This window comes from Macaca thibetana, chromosome 2 (assembly GCF_024542745.1).
Source record: "Macaca thibetana thibetana isolate TM-01 chromosome 2, ASM2454274v1, whole genome shotgun sequence".
NCBI lineage: Eukaryota > Metazoa > Chordata > Mammalia > Primates > Cercopithecidae > Macaca > Macaca thibetana.
In genome coordinates this window covers 158,824,936-158,845,899 of record NC_065579.1, presented here as the reverse complement: position 1 = coordinate 158,845,899, position 20,964 = coordinate 158,824,936, and the positions used below count along the sequence as shown (strand labels likewise).

At 40.4% G+C, this 20,964-nt stretch overlaps 1 protein-coding gene and 1 long non-coding RNA gene across 2 annotated transcripts in view; one reads left to right on the top strand and one right to left on the bottom strand.

Moving 5' to 3' along the window:
- Positions 1–918, bottom strand: part of LOC126947773 (uncharacterized) — a 48,170-nt gene extending 47,252 nt beyond the window's left edge. Inside the window, exon 1 of the long non-coding RNA XR_007723194.1 lies at positions 684–918. This is a non-coding gene — a long non-coding RNA (uncharacterized LOC126947773). The remainder of the gene's footprint in view (positions 1–683) is intronic.
- The window catches only part of GAP43 (growth associated protein 43), a 97,981-nt gene that overhangs the window by 35,338 nt on the left and 41,679 nt on the right, over positions 1–20,964 (top strand). The window contains exon 2 of the mRNA XM_050778778.1: positions 17,643–18,240. Coding sequence (XP_050634735.1) covers positions 17,643–18,240 — 598 coding nt within the window. The remainder of the gene's footprint in view (positions 1–17,642; positions 18,241–20,964) is intronic.

Genomic DNA, 20,964 nt, shown 5'->3' with positions numbered 1-20,964 from the left:
CTTCCTGAGTAGATGGGACCACAGGTGTGCAACACCACACCTGGCTTTTATATATATATTTATATATACACATATTTATAACATATATAAAATAATATATTTTGTAGACACAATTGCCTTATGTTGTCCAGGTTAGTCTCGAACTCTTGAGCTCAAGCAATCCTCCCCACCTCCGCCTCCCAAAGTTCTGGGATTACAGACGTGAGCCACCGTACCCAGCCAAAAACGTTTATTTTGATTGGATGACTGGTATTAATCTGATTAACCAAAGAGACGAAGTATTACTAAATTCCTCATCCTTGGTAACATTTCCATGTTAGGTGTTTTCTATTTGTTTTTTCTTTTCCCTAATGGTGTGGCCTAGTAACAGTTAACGTTCTTTAGGGTATTACGTACCTTCGACATATAGAAAAGCTATGAACATTCAACACTGAAATAATCATATAAACTAAATATACTGCATACTACTTCAGGGATACTCTGAAGCTCATCCTTAGACCCAGACTCAAACAAAACAAAATACGATTTAAAGAACTGACAGAAATCGTGGGAGTTTAGAGAACAACGTGACGGGCAGCAGAGGAGAGGACAGGGTTGAAGCAAACTTTTTTTTTCCCCCCAAAGTAGGGCTGGTTCTGGCTTGTCTTCCTTCTCCCCACTTTGCTTCTTACTCTTGGACTTACAAACTGTCTGGTTTCCCTTCTCCAAGTCAGGGCTTCGTTTCTCTGCCTTGGCCTTCCTGCCCCGCCTTCTGCGTTCTGACTCCATGAGCCCCTCTTCGCGTCTCATTTTCTGCCTTCTTTAGGCGTTCCCTCGGCGGCTCAGCAGTGTGATCTCATCTCTTTGTTTCTCCCCGGCTGCCGTCAGTCAGCGGCTCTCTGCGCCCCCGCCGCGCGGGCTCGGGGCCGTGCTGCGGGCGTGGCCTCGGCCGCAGAGACCCTGGGGACCGCAGGGCGTGGCGCGGCCTCCGCCCGCTGCCGGGAGCGACCCCCAGAGGCAGCCACCGGGCGCTCGCCGTCCGCGAGGCCCCTCCTCCAACTCTGCAGAACTCCGGGGAGGCCTCGTGCTCCCCGAACACTCGGGAGTTCGCTTTCATTTTAACGAACCTCCACAATCTCTTGTTTGGGAGATAATTGCTTCTTGGAGAACAAAAGCGTCAGCCCAGAGCCCCAGGTCTCTCCACGGGAGGAGGGCACCCAGGGGCAATGCACCGGGCTCTCGCCTTCGCCCTTCTTGGCCCGCTGGCCTTCACCTCCCACCCGCAGCAGCAACTGCAGCCGGCTTCCGCGGACTGAGCAGCCCTGGGTCAGCCAAGGTTAAGCAGCGGGTGGGGAAGAGGAGAGAAAGCTGGGTCAATTGGAAGTAACCTTCTCGTCCCGCCCAGTTTTTCCTTGCTTGGAGGCGGCAAAAAGCACTTTAGCATTCCTCGGACTGTGCGCCTCTTTCTCTAGCAGGGCCAAGGGAGAGGAAGAGCGGCCGGCAGGAAGGTTTCTTTGTCAGCAAAAGCGGACCTTTGGAAACTAAACAGCAATACCCTGTCTTTAGAAGACAGCGCAGGAAAGAAAAACAGCTAAGGAGTCAAGGTCAGAGACTCCATTTGGAAAACAATGGCCCTTCATGATTATTACAATTTTTGAAAAGTTTTCTAAGCTTTTTCATTTGAACTTTCCATTTCTCACTATGAAATGTAGGTTCTACAGACAATTACACACAAGTTTCTTTTTCAGGGGAAGAGGGTAAATGAAACAGGTGGAAAGAAGTGAAATGATTGTAGACGTGGCCAAATTTAGACTTGGTGTGAGATTTCCTCTTCGCTTGGAAACACATGGCACCAGCATGCATTTGTTCATTCAATAATGTGAATGAACCTTGAACACCACGATGTGATGGGCTTTGTCACAGGCTGTAAGTGGCTTCAGGTCCACATGAAAGGGGAGCCAAAAATTAAAATAAAACATTAGAGAGAGAGAGAAAAGGGAAGAGGGGCAAGGTGTCAGGCAGCAAGCTTCTTAAGGTCCGAATGGGTCGCCATCCCTAAAAGCTGATGACTGAACAGCTGAGACCAACGAGTGTAGACGAGCAGTGGAGAGACAATACTGCATCTGCCAGTGATGAGTGAAGCTCATGAGGGTTAGAACCTTCCCTCTCAGTTTACTGACCTCTTTTCCTTTTTAAATAGGTTGAAGCCAACTGTGGTAGAGGATAACAGTGATTCGCCTATCTTATTTATTTATTTTTAGCAGCCCCCTCCCCCGCAACTAGGACAGTGAGTTCCATTCAGATTTTCAACACAGCTGAAAACTTGGCTTTAAAATTTGTGAAGGAAGGCATTTCTTTAGAATCTTTCACTTTTTCATCGCAGAGGCTTGGGGGAATGTTTAGCTTTTTGCTGAATCATGAAGGGTTTGTTACTGCATTCTGAGAGTGTAGGAATTAGGTGCCTAAAGAAAGGTGTTTGCTTTCCTGTCGAGGTGGTTTATTTAGCAGTTCATAGAAGCATGCGGGTCAAGTCATCCTGAACTGTGCGGAGTCAAGGGTCTTGCCGCATGGGAGGCTGGCCAGCGGAGAAGTTTTGTGCTCTCTCAGTTTGGTGATCCTCATGTTGTATACATATTCCAAAATTTCCAGTAATTATATACCTATAATTACTTATATATATATGTAATTTCACATATATATGTATAATTTTAGAAGATAAGTGACAATACAGGCCAAAGTGTCGGGGAGACACTGTCCATTCCAGATAATAGAATAAGATCACAGATAACTTGTTAGATGTTTCTTTTCTAGGGAAGGAGGGAAATGGAACATATATACATTTGCACACAATTCAAACTTACACTTTGAATGTCTGTCTTAAATCTCCTAGTCAACTCCCTTAATGTACAGACAAAGAAACAGGCCCAGAGAAGTGAAGAGACTTTCATAAAGTCGGAGTCAGGTTGGGATATGTCAGGCCTGGCCGCCTTGCTGCTAATTATTTCTTGCTGCTAATTATTTCTCTGAATTTTATAATAGAGGCACCTCTGAAACTGTCTGAAACTTTTCATTTAAAGAGATGTTCAAAAAGAACTGTAGATTTCTCAGAATGGGTGTGTTTAGTCTGAGTGTTGTGGGCCAGTGTATTTCATCTTTGAATGTGCAAAAGATTTATTAAAATGCAGATCCTGGTTCAGTGGGCCTGGGCGCGGCAACAGTCTGCATGGCCAGCCCAAACTGCCCTTAGTGGTGCAGATGTTGCTGGTCCACATGTGGAACGGCTAGGCTGTAGACAGCATCTTTCCTCCTTGCCTTTCCTTCTTGCTGAGGGAACAGCCCTGGGGATTTAAGAAGCCCTTTTTGTTTCTGTTATCAGGTCACTGTGCTCCCTTAGCTAATCTGGATACCTTTCACTGCCTTGTCTTCATCCAGATCTGAGATATTGTTAGAAATAGTCCCTAGAGACAGGTGTCTTGAGCTGGAGGGTGCGATCCTTTGTCTAGTGACTTAGCACCATTTAACTTGGTTCCACAAAATGTTTCTGTCACACATAAGCAATTTACTGAACTCAGATGGTTAAAAAAACTCTTTTTCCCTCCACAAGTGTCCTCCCAGCTGCAGCTTATTGCACTGCCTTGCAGCTGGGAGTGCAGCTGGCATGCTGCTAGCTCACCAGCCTGGAGCTTCCACTGGAACCCAGCGATTTTTTTGTGCTTTTTTTTCAACACTGTCTTCTGTCCTGCACTTCTGCATGTGATGTCTAGATTTAGCTCTAAGTGCCTTTGTGCAGCATCTGAGTTGAGCAAGCCACTAAGATATAACTGGGCAGAGGTTCTTCTAAGGCAGGCAAACTTAAGTGTCACCCATTTCTCGGTTTTCTGCAGCTTGCCTGCTTTGGAGGGGTGGTTTGACTTAGCTTTGGTTTGTCAAGCCCACTGAGCTTTGATATGACTTCGAATTGCAAGTTTGGCTTGGGGAGAAGCTAGGGCCTTTTTTTTTTTTTTTTTTTTTTTTACCTAGGAGCTGTCAAATTGCAAACCACAGAGCGTGCTCACAAGAGAAGTGGCAAGGGCAGATTGGGACCATTTCATGAATTTCTCAAATGCCAAAGCAATGAATATCTTCTTAGCTTGATAAGCAATGGGAATGTCTAAAGTTTGTTTTTGGTGGGGGTTGGGGGGAAGGGGAAGGGCATATTGTAATGAAACCACAATTCTATTTTAGCTTACTCTGATAAAATATGTTGCACAGAGTGGAAGACAGACTAAGGAGGAGAGCTTCTTAGAGTGAATGTTATAGTGTTAGCTTTTCTTGTCAGTTTTAAACCTTAAAATATGAGAACAGTACTCCTAGGTAGAATTTCTGACATTTGGTAAAAGGAGAATCTTTGTCTAGGTCCTCCCTGCATACCCACTGCACTATCGCCACCAGCTACCTCTGTTACTGCCTTGATTCTCTGCAGTGATTTAAATCTTCTGTTGTATGTTTCTTGGGTGCTTCCATATCATGGCATAGTCACACAGATGCATACTCATTTACCAGAGGCTGCAGAGGTATCAGGCCACTTTGGTTCAGCTTACTGGGCTTTGATATGACTTTGAATTGCAAATTTGGCTTGGGGAGAAATTAGGGAATTTTCTACCTAGGAACTGGCAAATTGCAAACCACAGGGAGAGTTGGATACTGGATTTTTCTGGGAATCAACTTTCCTAGTCTTGGGTATAATTCTAAGCTGATACAGTAATATGGGGAATCCTTGGTTTCTGATGAGTAAATCAGAATCCCGGTAAGAGTGGCGACATCACCTCTTGAACTCAGGAGAGTCTCCACCATGCAGCAACACATCTGTAAAGTTCCCCATTGTTGGAGTTTCACTAATTTGGTGCTCTGTACATCCCTTTGGGCCGTGTGATGTCACTTATGAGAGGGTGATGGCACATCTCATAGTAGTGTATATATCAAGTGGAAAGTTATTTTCGTTTTGACCTCAAGACCGCAGAATTAGACAGTATCTCCCTATTTTTATCCAGTTTAGCCAAATTCTTTCATTCAAAGATTAGATTATTATTAATCACTGAATGCAGGTTCATATAAATTAATTCAGGAGTTGTAAAATTTGCTTGCAGCTTTCCAAACCAAATAAAAGGGAATTTTCTTTCTTTGATGGCTCCAAAGGGTTTGGGAGGTGTGCTGGTGCTTTGTACCATGAACTACACAGTCATCGAACATATACAACATTTTCCCCACAACCTTTGCTGCATAAATAATATGATACTTTTTGAGTATCATTTGATTCAGAGCAATTTGTATGGCGTGCATGAAACAGCTCTAAATGGATTTCCTTATATACCTCACTATGATTGTGAAAAAAGGAACAGGAATAGTTGGTTCAAGTAAAAAGCAATGTTTAATTCAGGAACTCAGGCTGAATTTAAATCCTCACACTCAGGAATAAATTGCAGAACCTTCTCTTTACCACCTGCTCAACCCCTTCCTTCTGATAAGAATGCATAAGTCTGACTCTAGTCCATTCATTTGCTTTTCTCATTTATTAAATAGCCATAGTTCCCGACCTGATGCCCTCTCCCTCCCTCTTCTCCCAGTATTGCTTTCCTTGCTCTCTGATATTTTTCTCTCTTGCTTTCAGAATTAAAAGGGAACCTGGTCTCTGGGATGTTTTCAACATCTCAAGTGTGAATTTTCCCTGTCAAAATCTTCACAAGGAAAATGAGTCACAGCATCACCTAGGTGACGAGGTCATAACACCTCGGCCCTTGCTTAAAAAATTTATTTCTGCTTTTCTATTGTAAAGAAATCTCAAAACAGGAAGATAAAATTGGAGTGACAACTCTGCAGCCTAGTCTTTTAGACAGTGAACTAGGCCGGCATTGGCAGACACTGATGATGGCAAAGTCCTGCTCTGAATTATCCCACCCTGCACTCCACTTTTTACCTTGCCTGGGAGACTTGAGGAAAAACTTTCAGAGAGCAGATTGGCCTCGTCCTCATTCACTTGGCTTCTTGACTTTTTGGCTTTCCAAGGTAATTTTACCTCACATGTAACCTATACAAGTATTTTAGGTTCAAACCCTGACTCTGACACTTACTAGCTGTATGACTTTAAGCAAATTACTTAATTACTTAACTAATGTCCTTCTACTTAGTCTTTTCATTTATAAGATAATAGTACCCATTGCATAGTTTTGTTCTTAGAATTGAATTAGTTAATATAAAAACTATATGTTATAAATATGTTTAGGGGTGTGTCTATATCATATAAAAGTGCTTAGAAGGGTGCTTGACATATAATTTTAAAATTTGTTATCATTTTTATGTTCTCCAAGCATATGAAGGTATTTTATGTCATTACTTTTAAAGGTCACTTTTTTATATGTGTTGGTGGGAGGCATTTATTATTTTTTTAAGTGTGCATATCACTGAAACATCCCTCTATGGAGCTATAAAAGAAAACTATAAAATATTTACTATAAAATATATACGAACTATAAAATATTTACCATATAATTCACTCACTCCCCAGTCTCCAGAAAGTAGCAGTTTTTACTTCACTTGTATTGTCTTCTTCCCGGCATTTTACAAATACTATTTTCTTTCAGCCTCAAAAAAATTCTGCACAATAGGTACTAGGATTCTAATACGGGGGATGAGAAAACTGAAATTTAGAGAAATTAAGTAATTTATCCCAGGTCATACATTTAAGCAACGAATGAGCCAGGATTCAAACTCTGATCTTTTGACCCCAAAACCATGCCAGGTAACAAGTAATCAATGAGTGTCAATGACTGATCATCGAGAGAGAATTCAGTGCCAAAAATCAAGAGGGTGTCAAGAAAATAAGAACAAGGACAATAGCAACATAAGCAACAAGAACAAACTTAGATCCAAAATTAATAGTTAAAGATTCTTCTAGAAGACTGCATATTTTTCCTTAAACTGTCCAGCAGCTTGGGGACAGAAATCTAATTAAAATGGAAGTCTATGCATGCTCAAACTACATGCCTTGTACCTGATACAATCCGCTTCCACCCCAGTCCCGAAAAAAGGGCATTCAGTTATTTTCTTCTACAAGTGGAAGAATATAACAACATACCTTCTAGAATCAAGGGAAAATGCAGAAATGTACTTGCTTTTTTTTTTTTTTTTTTTTTTTTTTTTAGATTTCTCAAATACTGTTCTACAAGGATAATTACTCACCTGGTGATTATTATAGAATGTTAAGGTGTGTACAAGTTGCTGCTGATAGATAGCACTGTCCCTGCAAAATCATCCCTTGGGCCTGCCTCAAATAAATAGGTATACTTCAAAAAGCAGTATGCTTGCTATCCAAGTACAGTTTTAAGAAAAATCACTCAGCTCTCCCTTGCAAATGTGTTCTTTCCCCGAATGCCTCCTACACAGAGATTCTGGAGCCACCCCCTTCAGAATATCTGAAATATAGACCAATTTTGCTCATTAAAACTACTTCAAGTAGTCCTAGAGCTGATATTAGGGTTGCTACTTATTCAATAATACTTTTCAAGTATTTAGTGTTGAATTCTTAGATTGAATTTTCTATTAGCTTCCTTAAAATGTAAGAGAATGGAGGGCTAAGTTTAAGACCTATTCTACTAATTGCGAGGCTTTCCACAATCTGTGTTTCCTTATTTTTTTAAAGGGGATGGCACACTTGTTTAGCCTTCTTCATTATAGTTCTCAGAGGAACCATTTTAAGTTGAAAGTACTTCATAACCTATAATGCTTAAATTTAAACCACTGTCATTTCCCCCCACCACAGCCTTTGGCAAATGGGGTCTTAAATTCCTTCTATCTCCCACCAACCAGACTTTTAGCATGCATTCTGACACATTTGTATATCCTTACTAGATATGAGGTACATAATATTCAGGCTTTACTAACTATCCAATGGGGGTGCATTGGATATACGTGGCTTGGCAATTTCAAATTATAATGATATAATTAGTACCAGATGTTCCTAAGCTAGTCCCCTACAAAATGTCTGGCAGCGTCATTTATAACTTTTATCAGGTTTTGAGTATTACCACACATAAGCACATAGAGTAGCTCTCAGAACCTGCAGAGGCAATTGTTTTACTAGATGTGTGAGGGATATAGTTGGATCAATGGGATAGATGCTGTATATGAAATAGTGGCTAAATGAGTTTGTGTGTGTGTGTGTGTGTGTATGTGTGTATGTGTGTGTGTGTGTGTGGTTGGGGGATGTCAGGTGAAGGGGACATATTTTGGGAATGAAGAGATTTCTAGTTTCAGTGAATTTCTATCATCAAGCTGCTACACTAGGTGAAGATTTGGGGGATGGATAAGTTAGAGAAGACTGAGAAAGAATCAGTTGGTGTGTGTCAGGTGATAGTGGAGTGGGACTGTGATTTAACTTTGACAGTGTAAACAGATCTTCCCCCTTCCCAAGATAAGAAAGAACAGAGTTGAGTATTGTAGCACATTTTACATGGTTTTCTGCTTATCTCTTTGAGAATAGATAGCTCAGTAGTACTGTAGAGTTAAGAAACAGCTTTTCCACTCTCTGAGTGATGATACCTGCAACCATCGAGATGAATACAGTCTCGTGACCATATCTCCTCTGATATTTATCTCATCAACATGCCTTAACTTAGTGTCATGATGATGCAGAAATTACTCTGAGAGAATAATGGTGATGGCAATCACTATGATGAGAATGATGGTAGCAGCCACCCCTTTCTGAGTATGTGCAAAGTGTCAGAGACTGTGCTGGGTGCTTTATGTACATTAACTCATTTGATTCTCTTATCAGCCCAATGGGATAGTTTTATTATTCCCCCAGCCTACAGATGAGGAACCTAAAACTGACTTGCCCAAGGTCAGGATCTACCAAGTAACTGGCAGAGCAGGAATTTAAACTTACACATGTCTAACTCCACAGCCTATGCTCTTAAGCACCAGGGAATATTAACTTTCATGGGAGGAGGACTAAGCGTGGGCTTTGTCATTCAGAAGCTGGATGACACTGGGCTCCTTCCTGGTTCCTCATCTGTGTTGATTATAAAACAGGCACAGTGATGTGTTCCTCACATGATCGTGATGAGGATTGAATTGAAATACTAAATGTACATACTGTGCACTTATACATGTAAGAAGAGAAAGGAGAATGACAGCTGGAGAGTGGCTTGATGAAGGCTCCAGCATGAGTAACCTGGAGCGAGAACACCCAGCCAGTGAGCTGAGTGCTGCCCATTTATACTCTCTGAGCTCCAACGCAGTGTGGCATGTGGTCATGCAGCAACTAAAAATAACTTTTTTTTTTTTTTTTAGTATCAACTATGTGCCAGTAGTATTTTAGCCACTGAAGCTTCGAAGATTGTGAAAACCAGATAAAGTTCTGCTCTCAGATTGTTTATAGTCCAAGGGAAGATTCAGTTAGTAATAAAATAAAAACATATGGCAGATGATCATAAGAACTAAGAGGGAAAAGACAGAGAAGTGGACCAAGAGTGACAATATTTGAAGAAGGGTGTGTGGTAGAGTGGGTGAGAAAAGTCTCTCACTCATTTGTTCATTGAACAAAATGTCTCAAGTACCTACTGAGTCAGACTGTAACTTGTGAAGGGGGTTTAATTAAGAAAAAATAGATGAACAATCATTATTTGTTATAGTAGGAAGACTATAGTAATTTAAGTAAATACTTATCTTATTGCATCTCACATTTTTAAGTATCCAACAAAAGACACTTCACAGTGTCTTACCTGGAAGGAAGATTGTTTTATGCTAAGTTCCCTGGGCTCTGGGGCTGTCTTCCTGCTGGTGAGCTCTGACCATCTTCAGGAGCTTGGCATGTGCTTTGCTCTTGGGGTCTCTCAACTGGGAAAGATTTGCCGCTGGTGGTAGTACAGGAGTTTGTCTGCTGGTAGACTGCTTTTCTGTCTTTTTCTTGATGCATTGGCTTCCTGCAGCTCTTCTTCTGTCTTCAGTTGCTAGCAGAAGAGGCCTCACAGTCCCTCTCATGGACTGGTCTGTGATAGCCTTTTTGCCTGAGTGGTGGGGAGTTCCACCCTTTTGTTTCTAGCTCACAGTGGCTGCTAAAGGCATAGCAACCTCTCTGAGAGCAGAGTCTAGTGTCCCCCTCACTTTGCCAGCCCTTCTGTCCTTTGAGCCTGTCATTTCTTGAGGGAGTCAACATGTGCTTCTGCAATGGGCAGTGTTCATTAGAGGGTTTGCTCCCACTGCTCAAGAGTGGAGATGCTTCCTCCCAGGGCTGACTTCCCATAGGTATTTTCCTGAGTCTCAGAGATTTTGACCCTTGATTCAGTTACATGACTTATACCTATGTCTGCTATACCCCAAAGTTTTCTAGACGAGTTTAGTCAAGTTATTCTGTCTGGCTTGTGCCTTGGTACATGATCAGCATGATTAATGTGCCTCGTCGCAACAGTGGGCCCTTCCAACCCCAGTTTAAGGAAGGAGACTTCCTTTCTTGAATAACTAAGGGACTAGTTATTCCCAGCCCACTCCCCTTAAGCCTTGGAGAGCAATACACAGATTAAATGTAAATAGAGGGGAGCAGAGATTCTCCAGCAATCTCCCATGGATATTTTCATCAATTTTATTTATTTATATGAGACAGAATTTTGCTCTTGTTGCCCAGGCTGGAGAGCAATGGCGTGATCTCAGCTTATAGCAACCTCTACCTCCTGGGTTCAAGCAATTCTCCTGCCTCAGCCTCCCGAGTAGCTGGGATTACAGGCATCCACCACCACACCTGGCTAATTTTGTATGTTTAATAGAGACAGAGTTTCTCCATGTTGGTCAGGCTGGTCTCAAACTCCCAACCTCAGGTGATCTGCCCGCCTTAGCCTCCCAAAGTGCTGTGATTAGGGGTATGAGCCACTGCACCCGGCCATTTTCACCAGTTTTGCTAGTGAAAAAGCATATAAGCAGGGAGCAGTGCCTCACACTGTAATCCCTCCCACTGTAATTTGGGAGGCTGAGGCAGGAAGATGGCTTGAGCCCAGGAGTTTGAGACCAGCCTGGGCAACATGGTGAAATGTTGTCCATCTTTACAAAAAATACAAAAATTAGCTGGGCATGGTGGCACATGCCTGTAGTCCCAGCTACTTGAGAGACTGAAGTGGAAGGATTGCTTGAGCTTGGGAGGTCGAGGCTGCAGCAGTCATCTGAGATAGTGCCACTGCACTCCAGTCTAGGTGACAGAGAGAGACCCTGTCTAAAAAGAAAGAAAGAAAGAAAAAGTAAACAGACACACAGGAAAAATAGTTTTATTGATATGACTCTAACAAGTCAATAGATAAATATAAATCAGTTGTCTTTATCTTAGATGTATTATTATTTTCAAGTGCTTGTTTATTATTATGATCAATGGCATTTCTACAGTTTTGCTATTTCTCTCCTTGTTAAACCTCTGCTTACTAATTCTATAATTGGGGAATCATATACCTGTTGTAGTCAGATGCTCTTGAATTCCACCAGAGAAGTGAAGGATTTTAACAAAATTGACAAAATCGAATCCAGATTTCTTCACCTCTCATTATCTTTCTGAAATGGCACTAATAGAGATGCTCAGATTTTGGATTCATCCAACAAATATTAATTGAGCATCTACTTTGTGCCAGGCACCATTCTAGAAACTGGGCATTCAGCTGTAAGTAAAATAGGCAAGGTACTTCTCAAAGGCTGAGTTTTTTTCTGTTTGAAGACATAAATTGCAATATGTTATTTGCCTCTTCTATGTCTTTGTGGGACATAATAGGGTTATAGATATATAAAATAAAATAAAACATAACTTTTCAGAGTGGAAACTGAGTTCTACTCTGATAATGCTTTATACTATGTTGAAGATACAACCTCATATTATCTTGGAAGCAGGTGGATTGTACATGTTGAATAAATAATACATTAAAGTGGACTGAAGACCCAGCTTTTGATCACCAGCTCTTATCTGAAAAGTTAACATTACTACCGCAGTTTCCAATATGAGACATTTTGTTTCCTTTTACAGTTTCATTGCTTCTCTGTGCATCCTGCTCCCCATTCTCCTCATCCCTTAGTTAGGTCTTCAAACCAGACTTCATGTTGAGGGATCCGGTGTATGCCCGCTGTGCCTTTTCATCTTTTTAAAGGACACTTTCTTCCTTACACCTGCACCGAAACCTGCAGTGACATTCCATCTATAGAACTGGAGGAGGCTGGCCCACCGTCCTCTCTCTCCTCCATAAGGGATATTTTACTGTGTTTTTGATCTTTGTCTAGGTTTAAAGAAAGTACAGAAGCTCCACTGTGAACTACTTTAATACTTGCACATTTTCCCTAAAGTCAATTGCCATGGTATCAATGATGCTTAAAAATAGAGTAAAATTTTGTTATGTGAATTTCACCTCAATAAATTATTAATAAAAAAATAGAGTGAGCCATAAGTAGGTACTTCCTAGATTTCATTTATATTTATCAGCACTTTATTCTGGTTCCTTTACAGGCTGTACAAGATTCTGATAGGCATGAAAACTAGAGGATGTTTAAAAAAATATTGCTTAGGATATCTCCGGCCTTTCAAGTTTGTTCTCAAAAATAACTTTGCTTGATCAAATGGTTATATTTTGGTTTACTAAAGATGTTCTCAGAAAGAAGAATTTGTGTACATCAATGATTTGTAATACACTTAAAATTCAATCCTGTTTTTTAAAAATTTAAGTATTATAATAGTACTATTTATAGCTAGCAGAAGTAGATACAGGGCCAAGTTTTAATTTGCTTGGAAGGTTGAGGCATTCCTATGATAATGGGGAAAAGTGAAATGCATTGAGGTATCCCAGATGAATGGATGATGTTATTTTTAGTTCTGAATGTTAGCCATTCATGGATTTTTGCCTAGAGCTCTTTTGTAACATGTTGAATGCAAACATTTGGACATTTTAGAATAAATCTTAAGTTGTCCATTCCTCCTTTCCCCAAAGGAAAAGAAGACCAGAGCAACAATGTTGGATATTTAAGTAATTACTTCTTATTTCTGGCTTTCTTATCTGTAATTTTTAAATATCAGTTAAAATTATTGTTTATTCATCTAATGGATTTAGAAATTTCATTAGTGTCAACAAGTTACTATAATGGTACTCTTCATTTTCCAACCAATATTCATCTGAGATTTTAATGTTTGTTTAAAAAGTAGGGATGTCCTATACCTTGGTTTCCTTTAAGACATCATAAATTGCAGAGCTCTTAAACAAATCAAAGAACTATTAAGCCATAACAATAAAGATTCCTGAAAAACTTACGGTAACTCATAATGACACCCTTCCTACCTCTAATGTACTGCATTGGAATGTCCTCTTTACTTAATTCGTAGATATCAACAATTCTGTGTAAAAATGAAATAACTTTGAAATTCCCTCAGAAACATTTGAGTTCATTACAAAGCTTATTTGTGGTAAGGCTTAGTTTAAAAAATAAATCTATCTTTAGTGACATTTATGAGCTGACATTTTAGCCATTTAGATACCAGGATTCTTTTTCTGGACATTTCATCTGTAACTCACAGTTTTAGAGTGTTGTCCTCACTTGAAAAGATGAGTGTAAGATCAGGTGTCTACTGCAAATTCCTGGGAAGTAACTGATTGTTAAAGTACTATGGTGTGGTTTAAGTGTATTTTCAAAAGGATTCTATATGGGTAGACACAGTATCCTTCCATTCAGTAGCATTTGTACAGTGCTTCACAGAGGCACTGAATATTTTTAAATGAATAAATGAATGAAAATGCTGACGTGAAGCCTTGTGGATTATCTACTACAAGTAAGTCCAAGCTATTCCAGGTCAGTCATGCAATAAAATTGGACTTGAAGGTAGGTGGGAGGGGAGAAGAGTTGAGGTCGAATACAAGCTGGGCCGCTGCCTCCCTCACTTGCTCTGTGAATTTAGGCAAGTCACTTAACTTTTCAGAGCCAGGGCTGCCCCTTTTGGAAAGTGAAAGTATTGTGCTGAATGTGCTGAGTAGTCTCTGGTTTCTCTGGGCTTGAATGTCCTTCATCTTAAGTAAGCTCTTCTATTTCTAGTGGGGAAAGGGTCGAAGTGTTCTCAGAACCTGGGGCTACTCCACATAGCCAGTTTTGGGAAATGTTCTTTTTCTCCTTAACAAAATACACAACAAAATACACTCCCAGTCCACTTTCCTTTATACTGTACTGTGAAAAGAATTTTACCGGGAAATAACCTGTAATTTAAGGAGTATTAATAGAATCAATTAGAAATACAAAAGAAAGACACACAAACACAATCCAGTGCTGTCTAGCTTTGAACCCAGTTTTACCTTAAAGTATTTTTATTTATGGATGTCTCTGTTCCGTCACTGAAGTCTGCCCTCTTCTTAGCCTGGTTTCTTTCCTTCCCTTTCCTCCCCCCTCTTCTTTCATTTCTTCATCTCCTCCCCCCTTCCCTTTCTTCCTCTCTCCTGCCTTTCCTTTCCTTTCCCTGGGTCTGTTTCTTTACTGCTATCTGGAAAAACTTCTATTAATTGTCTTTTTTTCCCCCCCAACTAATCTGTAAAATTTAGTTTTCCTCAATCTCTAATGATGAAGTCCAGCAGTTTCTCCAGGATGAGCTACATGCCTGTGGGGTACTTTGAGCATCTTTTTGGGGATAGTCACTTATTTGCGTACCTGGCTGTTATAAGACTGTCTTCCCCTCTCTCTCCTAACTCTTGTTTTTCATGATTCTCCCCCATTCTGCTCACTCCTGCTTCCCTTGAATTTCTTATACTTCTGGGTTGTTTAGGTGAGGTTTGTCTCACAATCTTGTCACCCTAGTCATAGAATCTGTGTTCAGAAGCTTAAATTCTGATTTTTTAGAAAATCAGAGTTGCAGATGCTTTAAAAAATTGAGAGAGAGAGAGAGAGAGAGAAAGAGGAGGAGAGAGAAAATTGAGAGCCCTTTTTTTATCCATGTAATTTCTTTCTTTATATCATGTAGACTCTCAGCTTCCTTCTCTTTGTGATTTCCAGATTTTCAAGAGTTTCATCCCCCTATGCCTTATGTTCATAAAGAAAAGACAGAGATCTAAAATTTTAGCTTTCTTGAGTCACTAGGGAGCCTTTTGTGGACACCTGCCCCTTCTGAAATAATTGACTTGTCTACTTTCACAAAGAATAGTATTTGTATTAAAGAACCAGTTGGCATCAATACCCAAGTGCAGGTGTCCTAACATATAAGATGGTGCCTCATTCAGAAAACTCAAGATAGAGTAAAATAAATTATCAACATCTTGGCTCCATGCTCCAATCACAACTGTTAATTTTACAGGGTTATGCTTCCATCTCTGAGCAGAGAGTTCCTGGCAGGGACAGCTGCTCCCGTGTCTCAGATTGGGCTGTGCTCATCCCAGTAGGTGTCATCAAGAGCAGCAGGGTAGCGAGAAGGTGATAGTACATCAGAGAACTGAGTAGTGGAGGAGGGAGCAGGACTGGCCTCTCCAAAGTGCTTTTCACTTACTCCTTTAATCTTCTTGTATATACATGCATGGTTAACTAAGGAAGAAGGAAAAGTTGACTTGAATTTGACTGAGAAAATTATCAAACCTGCTTTTACTCTTACATGTATCTCTTTTTCAAAAATACTTTTGTGTATCCACTGGTATGTTGATGGTCCTATGCAGCAACAGGTCTGTATGCTTGTCCAAAGAATGTCTAACAGTCCCACATCATGATTAGCAGGAGCTGGGTCAGTGGGGCAGAGCTGGTTTGACAGGTGGAAAACTTGTCCTGAGTTGTTCTGTATTAGCTTACCTCCTAAAATGGAGCAAAGGTCAAGGCCAATCCAAGATTGAGAACAGGCTCTGAACATGTTACATGATAAACACTCTTTTATTAGTGGTCTTTTGAGGGAAAGTTGCTATGCTGTTCTTTGCTATTATTTCTGCTAGAACAGTGTTCACAAAAGTGAACAAAAGTTCAATGCTCGAAAGTTAAAGAAATTTAAGAATGGAGACTATCAGTAGGCATGTTGGGGCACCATGGTAAACAATGGAACTGGATAGAATTTTGTGTACTTGCCTACACAATTCTTTCTATGACCATACCTGCTGTTCCTATCCTCTGATTTAATTTTCATGTGGAAAATAGTCATTTGCAGCATACATTAAGCTACAAATGTTGCCATCAAAAGGTAAAATTCTATATGCTAGTCTCTTAGTACTAAGATGGCTCTATTGATGATAATATGAACACATTTTAGGTTCCCAATTGCTTTGGGAATAAGGAATTGTGACTTAGTGAATATATGTTGCTTTTTCAAAAGGAGAAACAGTGTTTCCCATCATTTTTTAAAATTCAGGAATAATGGTCTTTTTTTATTCAGATTTTGAAGGTTTGGTATGTTTATTATTAATGTTGGACCACATGCAAGAGAAAGTTAGACGTTATTTTGTGACCAGCATTGTAAGTTGTCACATTCTGAACAAATCCCCTAAAGACGTGGAACTCATTTGCATTTTGCATAAAATCCTGATGGAATTTATGGTTTAAACTTTTACTATACTCTTTGTCTTGAATTTATTAATTTCCTTATCAGGCTTAAAACTTGGGGGGAAAGTAGACTTTTGCCTACTATTTTTTTAAGCCATAAAGTTTTATACAAAGTCCTTCTCAAAAACCCTGAAAACCCTGTATCTTTCAGAGGTCTGTGATAAAAACCTGGGGTGAATGTGATTCGTGTTTTGTTTTTGTTTCTGGTTTGTTTGCTTTTTGAGACAGGGTCTTACTCTGTTACCAAGGCTGAAGTGCAGTGACACAACAACAGCTCACGCAGCCTCTACCTTGCAGGCTCAAGTGAGCCTCCTGCCTCAGCCTCCTGAGTAGCCAGGACCACTGGTGTATGCCACCACACCCAGCTCTGTAGAGATGGGGTCTCACTATGTTGCCAGGGATGGTCTCAAACTCCTGGGCTCAAGTTCCTCCTGCCTTCACTTCTCAAGGTGCTTGGATTACAAGTGTGAACCACTGTACCCAGCCTGTAAATGTGATTTGAGTTGTCAAAGTACATCTAAAAAAAAAGGCTGGTTTAAGTTTGACGTGGAGCAACATTGAGCTGGGGAAAGGAAATACATAGACAATAATGCCAGTGGCCGGATGCAGTGGCTCACACCTGTGATTCTAGCACTTTGGGAGGCAGCGGTGGGTGGATCACCTGAGGTCAGGAGTTTGAGACCAGCTTGGCCAACATGGTGAAACCCTGTCTCTACAAAATACAAAACTTAGTTGGGTGTGGTGGCACATTCCTGTAATCCCAGCTATTTGGGAGGTCGAGGCAGGATAATTGCTTGAACCTGGGAGGCGGAGGTTATGGTGAGCCAAGATCATGCCATTGCACTCCAGCCTGGGTGACAGACTGAGACTCTATCTCAAAAAAAAAAAAAAAAAAAAAGTTGCCAGTGATTCTGGAAGGTCCAAAGGACATTACTTTTCCCATACAATACTGTGGGGAAAAGATGAGGCTTGACTTGAACTTCCAGAGTACTGTTGAATTCTTAACTCCACAAACAGTGCCTGGCACAAAATAAATCACTTAATAAATATTTGTTGAATGCTGAGATTTAAAGGAGAAGAACATCACTGGAGCCCTCTCCTTTTTTTCCCCTCTTTTCTCCACAAAGGTTGAAAAAAATGATGAGGACCAAAAGATTGAACAAGATGGTATCAAACCAGAAGATAAAGCTCATAAGGCCGCGACCAAAATTCAGGCTAGCTTCCGTGGACACATAACGAGGAAAAAGCTCAAAGGAGAGAAGAAGGATGATGCTCAAGCTGCTGAGGCTGAAGCCAATAAGAAGGATGAAGCCCCTGTTGCCGATGGGGTGGAGAAGAAGGGAGAAGGCACCACTGCTACCGAAGCAGCCCCAGCCACTGGCTCCAAGCCTGATGAACCCGGCAAAGCAGGAGAAACTCCTTCCGAGGAGAAGAAGGGAGAGGGTGATGCTGCCACAGAGCAGGCAGCCCCTCAGGCTCCTGCATCCTCAGAGGAGAAGGCCGGCTCAGCTGAGACAGAAAGTGCCACTAAAGCTTCCACTGATAACTCGCCGTCCTCCAAGGCCGAAGATGCCCCAGCCAAGGAGGAGCCTAAACAAGCCGATGTGCCTGCTGCTGTCACTGCTGCTGCTGCCACCACCCCTGCTGCAGAGGATGCTGCTGCCAAGGCAACAGCCCAGCCTCCAACGGAGACTGGGGAGAGCAGCCAAGCCGAAGAGAACATAGGTGAGCAACCGCGAGGGTCAGATGCAATGGGTGGATGGGGAGGGGAGTTGCTATTCGGAAGGCCAGGCCACCTGGGTCATCAAGGGAGAGGAAAAAGTCTAGAAGGTGTTTTCCAGAAATCAAGGGAAGCTGTGCTTAATTTCCCAAAGTGGCAGGACTAAGAGCTAAGGTTACATTCCCAAATATCTCCATGCCTGAGAGAGGACTCAGGCAGGTCTATGTAGCAGCCAGTACTAGAAAGATCTGGCAATTATCTTAATTGGATAGACATATGCAGTCAAACTAGATAAATCTGCTTTAAAAAAGTATTCTGTGTGCTGATAGACTTAGTTTAATAAGTAATTACTGAGGCTACATATATTATATGGATGGGAATTAGCTAATGTGATTATTTGGCTCTGGAAAGTGCCTGGTATAAATACAGCCATCCTCTTCTTGATCCAGATTATCTAGTGTGTGAATTGCTGGCAGCAAATGTATAATCTCAGACCACCCTTCCCTATCTCACATTATGTTTCTGGGCATTCTCTCCACCATCAGTTGGTGAGTAGTGTGTGTATATGTGGGTATGCTGAGAGAATGTTAATTGTAACATTAATTGGGGTCAAACATAATTGGGAAAATAAGTCTGTCGATGTTGCCAAAAACAAAAGAAAAACCCCAAATACAGAATATGTTGTGAAGTCAAACATAAATAATCATTTTATTATTGAAGACACAACTTTCTACAATATGCATAAATAATTGAGGGTTCCTATGATTACAAAAAGGTACTGGATTCTCTTCAGTTTGGAACTGTAACTTGAAAGTTGGAGTGTTTTCACTATTACTGCTCAATTGTGCAGAATTGGAATAGAATATTCCCAGAGCAAGATAAATTCAACAGAGCTTTGTCCCTGGAGACTAGATCCTTCCCTCATCTCCAACACATCCACAGTGGGTAAAGGAGGCCAACAGTTTCCACTATCTTTCTCTAGTCTAATATGACCCATAAATACTTTCCAGCCCCAAAGATCCTCAAAGATAAAGTTTCTTCTATGTCCATTTAAAAGATTGGGTTTACTCCTTTGGAAGCGCCTCGGTTTAACCAATGATGTTTGTCATCCAACAGTCCAAATACGGACTGAGCCACAGTGTGCTCCTTGGGAGAAAAACTATTCCATGGGAATGGTCTGAGAAATGTTTTGATATCTGACCATCAGATTGAGAAAGTAATGATTAGACATTTACTTTGATATACATTTCTCCAAAATCAGATACTACAATATGGTAGGTGGTATTCTAGATATTTTAGGTCTACACTTCTTTCATCTTATCCCTAAATTTCTGTGAATAAGATGCCAGATAATATTAATTAACATTGTTATTAGCATATTCCAGCTCTGGATAAATCATATGCTTCTTTTCATTTTGAATCTTTATTCTAACCACACAACTGTCCCAGGGGCCAGACATTGAGGTTTAGAAGATGGGAATTTTTCCCTGGAAAAGGTAAGGCATGTGATAAAAAGTGGGGTGTGAGTTTTAATTTACTCAGCAAAGCAAAACTTAACTACTTTTCTTTAGATTTAAGCTTTGAGCCTCAAATATAATGTCTGGAAATCACTTTGCATATAGACAAGTTACGTAATGTGTCATTTTCATAAATCTTAGAAATTAATCATGCTTTTAAATACAGAACAGATCTGACATGGCACAGACCATATTTTTTAACTGGGATTTCTAAAGTTGTGAGAAACAGAGACATGATGTTATTTTAGGTATATGCTTATGATTTGGGTTGATAGAAGGATTTCTTGAATCAGTAAGAAGTCTAATATATATTTTAAAAGAAATTAAGTTTTATTATTTTTCAGGTTATGATAACTCCAAATGAATTAATGAAATATTTTATGTAGTAAGTTGTCAACAAATGTCAAATAGTGAACATAAATTGATGAAATTTAAATTATAGATAATAATTTGTTCACTCATTTATATATTTCTCTTGCATATTTGCTTATTCTGTTCATTTATTTGATTAAAAATGTGTCTGGCCAGTGAAAGCAAACAGCACTCTTCTCTGCCCTAAATGGTACAGTTTCTGACTGAAAAATATCTTAATTAATCAGACTTTATCGTGTGCATTCAAAGGTGATTGAAAAAATAGGTGAAGTTCAACTTGAAGGTAATCACAAAGGGCAATTTACATTATTTCTTAGAGTTGGGTAGGTATTGTCCTCTTGGTTAGATTCAGAAATGCTGCCTGTCGTTTCTTTCTGGATTGAGGTATCTATTAGCCTTGCCTGCTCTATGTGACAAGCACAAATTACCCCGCTGTGATGAATCTCATGGGATCACAGAAGGTAGAGATGACAAGGATATCTATCACATCATATCAGGTCCAAATTCCCAGGTGCCCTGTACTGCAGTTCCTCTTTCTTCCACTGTATTTCATTTTAACCTGGGTTAAAGTAGCAGCATTTTCCACTGGGCTGTACTGTTTGGAAATGTGTGGCTACCATGGGTTACTTTAGGATTCTACAGCTGCCTGGAGGGGCATGGACGGACAGTCTAAGAGGGTGCAATAGGGTAAGGGGCAAAATAGGTACAAAGAGAGAATCCAAGAAAATAATTTCTGTCAGTATCAGGCTTAAAAATTTTAGATCAGATATGATTATTACTTTAATACCTATGGAAACGTTGCAGGAATTATAAATGTTATTTATTTTACTTCTTTTACTA